The following is a 12,176-nucleotide window of genomic DNA, read 5'->3' as shown; positions in this document are numbered from 1 at the left end:
GCTTAGGAGGAGACAGATTTCAGTGTTGTTCCTTAACTTTCCACCAGAAGTCACTGCAGGAGCTGTTAGTAACTGGCATTACAGATCCCTAGAAGAAGTGTGCATAACCTTCCTATCCATAGGTCACCTGCCACCTCCCAGCCAGCTCTTGGCTTCTGCCAACAGGATGACCAAGTCACTTTCTGCCTCTTTAAAGTTTTTTTTGCTGCCTTTCTAAAGATTCCCTGTTGGGGTGAGATCGTCACTGGGCAAGAGAGCTAAGCTGATCATGCCTTAGACACAGTGGCTCCTGCCATGGACAGGCTCAGGGCTCCAGGTTCCTGCACTGCGCACGGCGAGGCTGCGAGTGCCTCTCGTGTTCCCTGAACAACTTCACCCAGTGTGAGAGGGTTTTCCCAGCCCCTCTAGGGACAGAGCCCAGTGCTGCTTCTGCTGTCATCTCCAAGCAGGACCTGAGGGTTTGAGCTCTGCACAGGTCAGCAGTAAACAAAGTAAGCAGTTTCTCATGAGAAATGATGGCCACACTGGGAGTGAACTGTCCTCTCATCTTGGTGTGTTAGTTGTGAGCTTCATGTTCCTTCACTTAGGAGAGGACATTTTATACAGACAGCCTCATGTTAAGGTCCCTTATAACCCAAACCATTATTTGATTCTGTGTCTTTTGTAAAATATTTTCTGTCTGTAATTCCCATGTGCAGATAATGCGCAGAAATAAATTGATTGCAGAGAGATAGTATCTTATCCCAGAAGTTGTACAAGGAAGATGGAAGGGCTCATATTAGCTGGTATTTATCTTAAACACATTTAGTTATTATAAAAATTTGCTCACTGAATAAAATATGGCTTGACCTCTGGATTGTTTCTTCCCAAGAAACGTGACAGTGTCCCTCCTTCTCCCCCATTCAGCCTGCTTGGCAGAGCTGCACGGTTTTTGTTTTGTTTTGTTATGTTATTGTTGTGTTTAAAAAAAACGAAAACCCTCAAGCCCCTCTTTTCAGCAGTGTCAAGTTAGGATGAATTGGCCAGGGAGGCATGTTTATAGACTGTGTGAAGAACTTTGTCTTTGTGTGGGAATGCTGGTGACACTGGTATGGCTTGCCTGAATGAACTGCGATGACGCGGCTAATAAGGTGTCCTGCTGAGTGTCGCTGCGGACTTTCTCAGACCTCCCACCTAATGCCATTCAGCTCCAGCTCAGTGTAGCTAATTTTTCCCATTCCGTCAATTCTTTAGGCCTCCTTACAAACAGAAAAGTCAACTTTCACACCGAGGAGAAGATAAGTGCTTTAGGAAATAACCGTGTAAACAGAATGTTACCTTCTGACCTGATGCTGATACCTTGGTCTGGGACAAAACCCAGCTGGCTATTGCATTAGACATGGCTATTAAAGGAATAATGCTGCTGATCCTCCTTACAAAGTACTCTGAGAAATGGTTTAGCCAAATCACAGTGCCTCTTGTCACACTGAATCATGTTCAGCTGCTCTCTTCCATGACCAAATTGCTGATACTTAACTGCTTCCTTGTCTTCTCCCTTCTTGTGGAGGGGGAACAGTGTGGGAGGGAGAGAAGTGTGAAAGCAAGGGGAAGTTGGTCTTAATATTTTCTGGCTGAATTTCAGTGCATTGAAGTGCATGTACAGTGCTCCACACAGCATTTATAAAAGAGGTGCATTTCATCAAGGAACTTTACTTGTAGCTGCTATAATGAGTACTTTAAAATAAATTGCAACAGGATTTCAGTGATTGCAATAACACAGGATTGTTCACGTTACGACTGCACTGAACCTTGTTCTGTGTAGCAACTGAAATTAATAAATAGACCCGGATTTCCAATAGTATTGAGAAGAGGAACCTCTGCATCTTCCTTGTTTTATTCTTGGTAGTCATCTGGCATTTCCTAAGTGGCTTTCAGAAAACTTTGTCTTCACAGTCCAGGTAGCTGACACTACCCCTCAGGCTGAGAGGTCTGTCCTTACAGCTGAGTAATTTGGGGTACCCAGGCTCCAGGAGGAGACCTTGAGCACATGCTTCCCCCATGGCATTTGTGTGACCTCTCCCTTGATGGCCTGAGCTTGGTCCAGCCCCACTCCCATCCCAGCCAGGCTGGCCAGCCCAGCCTGAAGCTGTACAGCAGCACAGCTCGGGGAGGTCAGAGGTTCCTCATAATTCACCCGATGCCCCCAGAATAGCAGATGGTTTTGTCACAGGACAGTGTGTCAGGGTCTGCCATGCCAAAAGCTCTGCTGAGGGAACGAGGTTTACTCGATGCCTGACTGACACAGCAGAGCAAGGATATCTCCAGTGTGACACAGGAGCTTCTTTCTGGGCCTGCAAAGCTCTTGCTGATACCCAGTGTGAGCCAAATGGCAGTTGTTAGACCAAAATAAGAATTATGTGCATTTATTTTGCAGCAAAGGAATTGTAGTAGTAATTCAGTGTTAATTTGCAGTGACCCTTAGCAGTGACAGTCAGGTTTACTTCTTAAAAAAAGTATGAATCATGGATTTAACTCATCAAAATATTTCAGCATGGGACTAACTTGGATTGTAAACTCTACTTGAAAGTAACAGTTGCTTGAATCTTTCCTTCTCTTACTGCACTGTTGTGACTGAATAGCTCTTCAGCTCTTTCATTCAACTTGTCTGCTCCTTCTCAAAATACAAGAAGATGTGAAGAGAAATGGACACTAACCCAAGCAGTGCAGAAGACTTTCAGTGTAGTGCCATCAAGTAAAAATGTAGAATTAAACTGGAAAAATAATTAAGGTAATGTGTTCCAGGCATGAAGAATCTGTTACCAAGGACTCCTTGCGCAATTACAAGTTCTATGTTTTTTGAACTGGTAGAGGAAAAACCATCTGCAGTGTATATAGCTGTGAACTCTAAAGTTTACCAGGGACATCAGTAAGCCCAAACAGGAGCATGCTTTATTCCCAATGCAGCTTCCATGATTCCTTCTGGAGCAAGAGCAAAAGATTAGAAGGGTGAATGTGTTCTTCCACCCTTTTCAAAATGAGGACTTCTCTTTCTGGAAAGGAAGGGCTGGCTGTCATCTGTTGGAAGTTTTCTGTTCCAATTCCATTCATGTTTTGGACCCATTCTGAATGCCTGTCCCCTCCTGATGGCCCTGCACAGGTCACAGCAAGCAGCATGGCCAGCAAAGGTATTGATGATTTGTCACATGTGCTGGCATGCAGAATTGGGGAAGGGAAATACCTGTGCCTTTCTGAGAAGAAGGAGGAGGTGAGAACATGTGAGGGAAACAACACGGAGACACCGAAGTCAGTGGAGAAGGTGGAGGAGGAGGTGCTCCAGGTGCTTGAGCTGAGATTCCTCTGCAGGCCGTGGGGATGACCATGGTGAGGCAGCTGTGCCCCTGCAGCCCATGGGGTCCACGGGGGATGCAGAGATCCACTCACAGCCCGTGGGGGAGGTGCCCACACCAGAGCGGGTGGATGCCTGGAGGAGGCTGTGATCCAGGGGAAGTCCCAATGGAGAGAGGGCCCTGCTTCCAGGCTGGAGCAGCTTGTCCTTGGAGGGCTGCACCCTGTGGATGAGTGACCCGCAGCATAGTAGTTTAGGGAGGACTGTCTGCCCTGGGAGGATCTCATGTTGCAGAAGTTTTGAGAGGACTGCTGCTCGTGAGATTGAGACTCACACTGGAGAAGTTCGTGGAGAACTCTCTCCCATGGGAAAGACCCCACAGCACAGCAGGGAGAGAGAGACTCCTCTCCCTGAGCAGCAGAAAGACCTCAGTGATGAACTGGCTCAAACCCCCATGCCCTGCCCCCCTGCGCTGTTAGTGGGAAGGAAGGAGGGGTTGGGGGGAAGATCGGTGTCCTTAAGGGCTTATTTTACTTCTCATATCCTCTGCTAGTAATAAATTCACTTTGCAACTCTTAAGTTGAGACTGTTCTGCCCTTGAAGTGTTTTCTCCCAGCCCTCTCAACTCATGACTCCTTTGTTAATTTTTTTCCCTCTCCTCTGCCCAGCTGTGGTAGGGGAGAGCAAGTGAGCAGCTGTCATGGGTGTCTGGTGTTTGGCCAGTGTGCATGACAAATTGCTATCTCCTTGGTGGACTTGAGGTCTCACTCTGAAAGCACAGTCAGGAAAAGTAGTTCTTGTGCCATTGATTCAGGGCTGTTTTAGGCACCAGGAAGTGTTTCAGCATAGAGCTATCAGAGTCCAAACCGCTGAAAGATGTCTAAGATTCATCAACTCTTGAACTAACAGTAAGTTCCACTTACTAACACTAAGTAATGGCAAGGATAATAGGTTATATACATTGTATTGAGTCACTGAAAGCAAATTTCATTGTTAGGTACCCCACATCACTTAGTAAGCACATAAATGTGTGCATCCTTTGCTGTGCCACTGTTGGAAATTCTCCTGTACACCTGAATTAATTTCACCACCTGTGAAAAGCAATGTGTCAGAAGCCACTTGGAGCATCATTCTGGAGAAGTAACATTTGGGCTCTTGCTTTAGTCTGTCATGGGACACTCTTTCTAAAATGTCCAGCAAGACAAGCTACAAGGAGAGAAACTGGCCAGTCGTAAAGCTGGCATTGATTTGTATGCAAATCATATTAAACCAGGTAATGTACAGGACTATGAAATGACTGAGTTTTAATTAATTGATCAGAAGCAGACTAATCAGCTGGTTTGTTCATCAGTGTGGAGACATTTTCACAGGCTGTTTTTGAATAGTCTGTTTATTTGGAAAATCTGTCTTTGCATAATACAATCACAGGCATGGTTCTCACAATCCCAATTTGTTTTAAGAGGCCTTCAATGGACCTTGATGTCATTCCTGCAGTATCTGTCATTCCTCTGTCAGCAGTGAATGGCAACGAGCAGAGCCAAAGCTGATGCATGAATCAAGACAGTTGGCAAAGCAAAATCAGTTGTTCTGATGTGTAAGTTGCAGGTCCGATTTCACAATGATAGTGTTAGCAAACTGTGGCAGTGTAAATGGTTTCACTTTTAAGTTCTTATTTTCCTTCAATTTTTCGTGAGGGCACTAATCAAACTAATGTTTTGTGCAGGTCAGGAGTGACAGGTTTTTCTCAGGGCTCGCTGGGAGCTGACAGTGGGCAGTATTTATTAACAGTGCCTGCAGTAATCTGTCAGCTAAATGGAGGATTGGAGATTCTCATACTGGAAAAGGATAAGTCTTTGCAAGAGATTTTCTTCAAATGATCAGTGTCTTAGGCCCAAAGCACATAATTTTTTCCATAGAATAATATTCCTTACATAATGGATTACTGTTGATGAAAACTGTGAGATGTTTTTAGAGGAGCAGCAGTATCTCATTACAGATCCAATGTTGCACCTTTCCTTATAGCTTTGAGAATAAATGGATGTAATGCCTTAGAACTTGTAAAGCCATCTGAAACAAGTGCCTCCTCATGGTGCAGCAGTGTTCCAGGAAGCCTCCTGCCCAGCATTGCTGGATAATTCTCTACCTGTCCATGTGGGCTCTGCATCAGGCTCACCTGGAGTATCAGCATAACACTTACATGTTTGTGTATTACCAGAGTATTCACAGCATGTTGTCTGCATTTGTTCCTTTGTTCTCACATCTTGCACACCCAATGGGGCTTTGTGCATTTTCTCTATATAAATTCTTTGTGGCTGTGGCAGTCAAGTTTTGGGTGTTCATACCTTCCTCAGCCCCTGAGAGGAGATGAATTGTATTGACTCCTGGTTTGAAAATAACTGTGACTTGGTGGATTTCTAAATGCCAAGATCTCTAGAAGCTGTAAAATTGCATGTTGCTGAGAGTACCTCACAACTGTTGTTAATAATAGATCAGCTAATAATAAAATGACAGTTTTTAATGACACAGGATTTGAAAGATGGATAGTAATGCCATATCTCCCTGGGTATGACTGAGCTAAGGCTTGAGGAAAAGTCAATCTTCAGTCCACAGCTGGAGCAATTACTTGTTAGGTGTTACCTACAGCCTCAGCAAAAATCTGCTGTGAACATCTCAGAGAGCTGTCTTCAGAGAACTGTAGCCAGTCTGGGAACCTCAGGGATGCTCAGTCTGTCAGATGGGATGATTGCTATGTAGCCCTTCCACATCACTTCTCATGTGGTTCTCAAAGAGTTCAGAAACACTGGTAACATTGCTTATATATCAGTAAACTCAAACATATTCTGAACTCACCATTAATTCAGCATTCCTAATTCTTACCTGCCCAGCCCAAAGCCATATCCTTAAACTTTCGAAGGTGTAGAAGACCTCCATGATACCCTCAGGATTTCCCTGGGCCCCAAACGCCACTTCTGCAAGATTTGTATGAACTGCTGCAAATATGCTTTCCCCGAGCTTGCTCTGTCAGCCAGGCAGGGGAAATCAAATGCACAGTTGTACAGGGCTGGAGATAGAATTGCCTAAGCAAAGAAAATCAACTGAAAAATATGGTTAATATATTGGTCCAGTGTAAACTGGTAGTTTTGATGGTTCCGATAATTATTTCTGAGACAGTGCTTAAGGACAATATGTGTGTGTCTGTACATTCTTGCATGTATGTAAAGCTGACTGACAGGTCTGGTTTTGTTTTTTTCCAGAATTATAGATCAGCGGTTTGAGAAAGTTTCATACTTTGTCTTTGGAGATTTCAACTTTAGACTGGATGCCAAAGCAGTAGTAGAGGTATGACTTCTCTTTTTCTTCTGTTGTGGACCCTACCAGGTTTGATTTCTCAATTTTTAGCTATAGAAAAGCTAAAAGTGACTTAAAGTAATGTTAATATTTATTGACGTCAGACTCGGCCAAGACTGCTTTTAACAGGAACATGCAACAAGTAGCTAACATTGCACAGTTGTGTCTTTTGTCATCCCTCTATAGCTCTGAGTGAATCAGAATAATTTCCTGCAAGCAGAATAAGCATTACCTTCCTACTCTGAGGAAAAAACAAGAGCCATTTCCTAAATGTTTGTGATTGAACTCTACACTTTAAAAGTACAGGCAGCCATCAATTCAGACCTTTGTGCCAGTAGCATCTTGGTCTGTAAGGGTAACTGGGAGATTTGTATAAAGCCAAAAGAATACTAAAGTATGTAGTACTAAAGTAGTAAACTCTACTCATTACCAGTTAAGATAACCTTGACTTGAATGGTGATGCTCAGCTTCAGATAACGTGGGGTCAGAAATAGTACCCAGGTTGAAAACCAATTTAATGCTATGGTTTTTCCACTTTAATTCTCTGAGGTACTGCAATGTCTTCTTGGTGTCCTTGAGGGTAGGCATGTATCTTTTAAGCCAGAAGTTTTTATTTTGTAAATCAAACTGTGGGAAATGCCCTGTGTGCCAAAGGCTGGTCTCCCTCCATCCAGTGCGGTGCGGTTCTCCTTCCTTACATGGTGAGTAGTCCAGTTGTTGAAGAACAGGAATTTGATGTTACAGCATTGCATATGGAACTGAAAACTTCTTGGAATCTTTTCTATAGTGCAGTCATTTAGCCAAGAAGCTTAAAGCATAGTTGAAATGAAAGTCATGGCACTAATTCAGAATATGCAGCTTCATACTGCATATGTTAAGGCTTAAAACCTGCTCTGCTACCCTGTGGCTGCCATGGTTATCATCAATGTTCAGAGGTCACTTGATTTTGAACTGTTACGCCTTTTTTTCTTCACTAGGGGTGTGATGGTATTATTGAGGATGTTCCTGTCTGAGAACATCTGTCAGTCATGCTGCAGCAGAGTTATCTCCAATAGATTAAGATTTCTGCATTCATATCTGTGAGTTTCAAAAAGAACTCCATCAAACAAAATACTGTCACTAACCCCAAATGATGGAAACTAAGTGAGCTGCAAAGGAGGTAGGGTGAGCACAGGTTGTTCTGAGCCTGACACAGTACTCAGCATCTTGGGAGTGCTTTACCCCTGCCAGTTAATGTTGCAGCATGTGAGCACAAGAGGTGTAATTGGAAGATGAATCAATCATTTTCTCATTCTTCCTACCTAAGATGCATGCATTTGTGAGTGTACAAAGCACTAGATTTTCTGCTGCTTTTTTGGAGAAGTAGCATAGCCCAGTAATCAGAACTTCACCCAGCCACTCTGCAATATTAATTAAGCATAATCGAAGTTGATCCAGAATTTCCACTTTCAGTTTATACATGGACAGTTTAAAGTCACATTAAGTTTGTTTTGTAGTGTTCTGTACTCAGTGCAATTTATAAATCAGTATGTCAGCAGACCCCAAAGCTTTAAGAAACAGTTATCTCATATAGATTTTTCCACAGAAGTGATTGTATGGGCACTGTGTCTCAGACTGCCTCTAGGCACTGAACTGTCCTGAGAGAGTCAATAGTCAGCATACAGCACTGGCAGTAAGGTCTGGCTCCTAGGTGACAGATCAGTTCCTAAAGTATAATTTGGAAGGGCAGAGCTGTAGGTAGGCCATATCTAGAGGGAATTGTACTAGATAGGACTTCGTGGTCTGATTGTGCTTAAAATCCACTTCACAAAGTAGCTTGTAAATGGTGTGACTCGGCTGTGCCATTTTTCTGGAGGTGGCCGAGTGCAGTGACCATGGACAGCTGGCAGTGCAGAATGGGAACAAGAGCAGCCAGAAGTGCTTCTGTCCCAAACGCTCAGTGCCAGCCCCAGGGTGAGCCTGTGCTCAGCTGGGAGCCTCCTGCTCCAAAGGCTCTCCCAGTCCCTTCTGGTATTTAAATGCGTGCCCAAGTGTTAAAGTGGGTATTAACCATTCTTTGGGCTATTCAGCAGTGGAGTTAATACTGGGAATTGGAAGGGTTAATCCATTGACCTGTCATCTTTGTGTATGTTACTAAATTTATCTCTGCTTTTCTTGCTGACCTTTTGAATTCCCTCTTGAGACCACAGTTGCTGAACACTTGGACACTGAGATCTATGAGCAATACTTGTGTTGTGTAAATGCAGACCATACTTATAGCAAACACAAAGAATAAAGTGGATTTCTAAAGAATTTACCAATTAAGCCATTTAAAGAGAGAATCTGAGAGCTGTTCAGAATATGAAGTCCAGACCGCAACACGCAGTGTCCTAAATCAGATGTAAAAAAACATGTATTAATTCATAATTAATAAACCATAAATCACTAATATATAATTTATTGAATATTTATGGGAGCCTTAATCTAAACTCACATTGATTTCCTTGCTAGGCAAATCTGCTTCCCTGTTGTTGGAGTAACCTGCAGGGAGGTTGTTAGTGGCACATGGGCAAGGCCAGGTGCTGTTCTGAGGCTGCACCAGTGAATCTTCCAGGGATGTTTGTTGCTCAGTTCCTGACCTGCTCCAGCAGCATGACTGGGGCCAGATCCTGGCACATCATCATGGAGCTGTGCAGCCGAGCTGGGGGTCATTCTCTCTCCTTAAGGAAGGTGAATGCCAGCACTTCATCATTGGAAAACGTCCAGAAAAATCTTCCATTAGAGTCCATCCTCTTGGAAGACACCACCCTGTTCCAGCCAGCAAAAATAACCCTTGTTGTTATAAACTGTATTTAGTAAGGCAGTAACTGCAGAAGAAAGATCTACAGGTTTTGGTCACTTCCTCAGGTTTTGGTCACTTTAAGATATGCTGTAAGACCTGAATTTTCTGTCTGATGGCCAGCTAAATTCACTTAATCCTATATTGGCAAAGGTGGCTGAGGACTTTGGTGCTATTTAAATTGAAAATTTTGCCTGCTGAATTTTTTTTTAAATGCTGGACTCTTTGGGGAGGTGCAGCATTATGATTATTTGCCCACTGCTTCCAGATATCTTCCAGCACCTCTATTCCCAGCACATATGGAAGTGTTTGCAACATATAAAAAAATGATGCAAACTTTTATATTGGTTCAACTATGATTTCTAGTCTATATCAGCTTCTCTGTAGTGTCTCTAGTACAAGTATTGCAGCATTTCAAAGAAACATGGATTTGTGATGTTTCTTTGTTAGGAAACAGCTTTCCTATAACTTTTCCAAAAGTTCTGCTCTCCCCTTTTAAGGGGAGACCAGCACAGACAGGTCACTGTAATCTTTGCACTTATCAGAAGTTCTTTGCAAATTTTTAATTGCATGTGTGACAAAGGTACTTTTTCTATTTCTGGAAAATTATCTTCTAAAATTGAGTAGAAAGGAGATTTGATGAGGTGACTTTAAAGAAATCTGTAGCGGCAGTGAGACATACTTTAGGCTGAAGTTGAAGAATATTCCAGAATTTTTAAAATTATTATAAGTTAGTGCTTTTCTTCTTAAAAAGGTGATATGTGATCCTCTGTCATTACGTGTGTGAGGCTTCTGTCTGAGACTGCTGATTGAAGAGTCTCCTAAAGTTCCTTGTACTTCCAAGAAGAAAAAAAAGGATACTTGTATGCTACTCAGTCCCAAGAACAGCAGCTCAGTAACGAGTTCAGTTTGTCAGGCTTTAGGAGAAAGTCACATTAATCACAAAATCCATTTGCTCAAGGTAAACCATAGCCATGCCTTGTATCCAGGAAAAAACAGATTTTTCTATTTTCTCACTTAAGAACATTTTGTTAGGGTTGGTGGTAGCTTTGTGAGCTGGAGAGCAATTAAGTGTATCATATAGCAAAATTTATAAAGGTAGCAACAGAAGTGGTGTTTCAGGATTCCACACATTTTGGCCTGCAAAAAGCTTTCAAGCTCTACCTGCAGAAAAAGAAGTAATGTCCTCATCCTAAAACTCAGAATTAACCTTGTCCACCCACCCTGTCTGCTCCACGAGAAATTCTCAACCAGAATATTTCCTTTCCAGACTTCTCTCAAGCAGCCCTTTGATAAGCCATGACTGAAATTCTTGATTAAATGTTTCGTAAAAGGTAATAACATCTTGTAAGAATTTACATGTCTGGCTCCATCATTCACTTGCACTGTGCTTCTCTGCCACCTCTGACCATGTGATTTTATATTACCTGATAAAATAGAAGCAGCTTCATTCTGCCATGACTTTTTAGCTCCCGCTGCTGCTGATGCTGCGGTGAATCACCTAATTTCCATTTGATCACACTGTCTTGGCACAACATGGTCTTTCATTCTGAAAAAGCCAGTGGTGGTATTGTATCCCTTTATCCAGGGTATGCCAGCAGAATTTGGAGGAGCTCTCCTGTCCCTGCTGTGTGTGTGCCTGCAAAGCATGGATCTCCTCCTGTGAGAGAGCACTCCCTCTCTTTTGAGCAAACATCTCCTTTTCAAAAGAAAAGCTGATAAACAGCTTTTCATGTCTGAATAATTGATTTAGATTTTACTCAAATCTGAATAAATATTTCAAGTTGAACTTGTTTCATCCCATGCACTGGACACTTACAATGATCTTTGCAAAGTCCAGCCAACAAATGACCCATTAGTAATTGTCATAAAAAAAGATTAATAGTTAATTAGACAATTATCACTGATTTGAAAAGCTGATTCAAGTGAGGTAGTCAGATGGATGTGGAGACTTAATTATCTCCTCATTGGTACAGATGTGCTTCCCTGGACAAAAACAGGTCACCTGTCAGGATGAGGCTCTTGCTGTCCTGCATACAGGAGGCATCACCAACCACCTGGCTGTTTTGTCAGGCGCAAATATTTATGTCTGTGTGTATATACTTTTTTTATTTAAGTAATATTTGCAGAAGATGCTTTGAATGCATAAGGAAAAGTGCCTGAAAGAATTGCACATGCTTGTTGTTACAAACACAGCAGTAATTTCTTTTTTTTTTTCTAATCCTGACTACTTTTGCTTTAAGAAACCAGCAATGTTCCATTGCATTAAAAATACTAACATGGCATAAAAAGCAAGTGTATGTAGTTGTGGGCATACTCAGTTGTGCCTCCCTATCCCAAACCAAACCAGGCCCTGTTAGCTTTCCTGCGTAGTGATAACACAGAAGTGTCTACACGTATTTATTTAGGATATTAGATGCAAACATTTAATTCATGGCCAAGTGCTAAGCTCCAGCAGGTCCTGCTCCATAGTAGCTGGTATTTTAAAACTGTAATAGCGTTGGCAGTAAACTCCTGCAGTAAAGGGATACTAAGCCATTCTTGTAAAAGAAAAAACACATTGCTTTATTTCTGAGATAAACCTGCACATCATGGAATAAATCAATAGCTTACAAGTTGCAGATCATGTTTTCATTCCAGCTAGGGAAAGCACGTAAGATCCTGGATTGGTTTTATAATCTCAAA

General features: G+C 42.4%; 1 protein-coding gene and 1 long non-coding RNA gene across 3 annotated transcripts in view; one reads left to right on the top strand and one right to left on the bottom strand.

The window, feature by feature from the left end:
- The window catches only part of INPP5A (inositol polyphosphate-5-phosphatase A), a 173,747-nt gene that overhangs the window by 109,875 nt on the left and 51,696 nt on the right, over window positions 1–12,176 (top strand). For both annotated transcript variants that reach the window (XM_085064569.1, XM_085064570.1), the window contains exon 9: window positions 6,580–6,664. In XM_085064569.1, coding sequence (XP_084920695.1) covers window positions 6,580–6,664 — 85 coding nt within the window. The remainder of the gene's footprint in view (window positions 1–6,579; window positions 6,665–12,176) is intronic.
- Window positions 7,565–11,144, bottom strand: LOC146435016 (uncharacterized). Its single transcript, XR_014853116.1, has 3 exons — window positions 10,919–11,144; window positions 9,147–9,460; window positions 7,565–9,042 (listed from the first exon to the last, which is right to left on the bottom strand). It is a non-coding gene; the product is annotated as an uncharacterized LOC146435016 (long non-coding RNA).

The sequence above is a fragment of the Lichenostomus cassidix genome, chromosome 6 (assembly GCF_008360975.1).
Source record: "Lichenostomus cassidix isolate B80296 chromosome 6, HeHo_3.0, whole genome shotgun sequence".
Taxonomy (NCBI): Eukaryota; Metazoa; Chordata; class Aves; order Passeriformes; family Meliphagidae; genus Lichenostomus; species Lichenostomus cassidix.
Note: the sequence above shows the minus strand (reverse complement) of the source record. Positions and strands in the feature narration are given on the sequence as shown.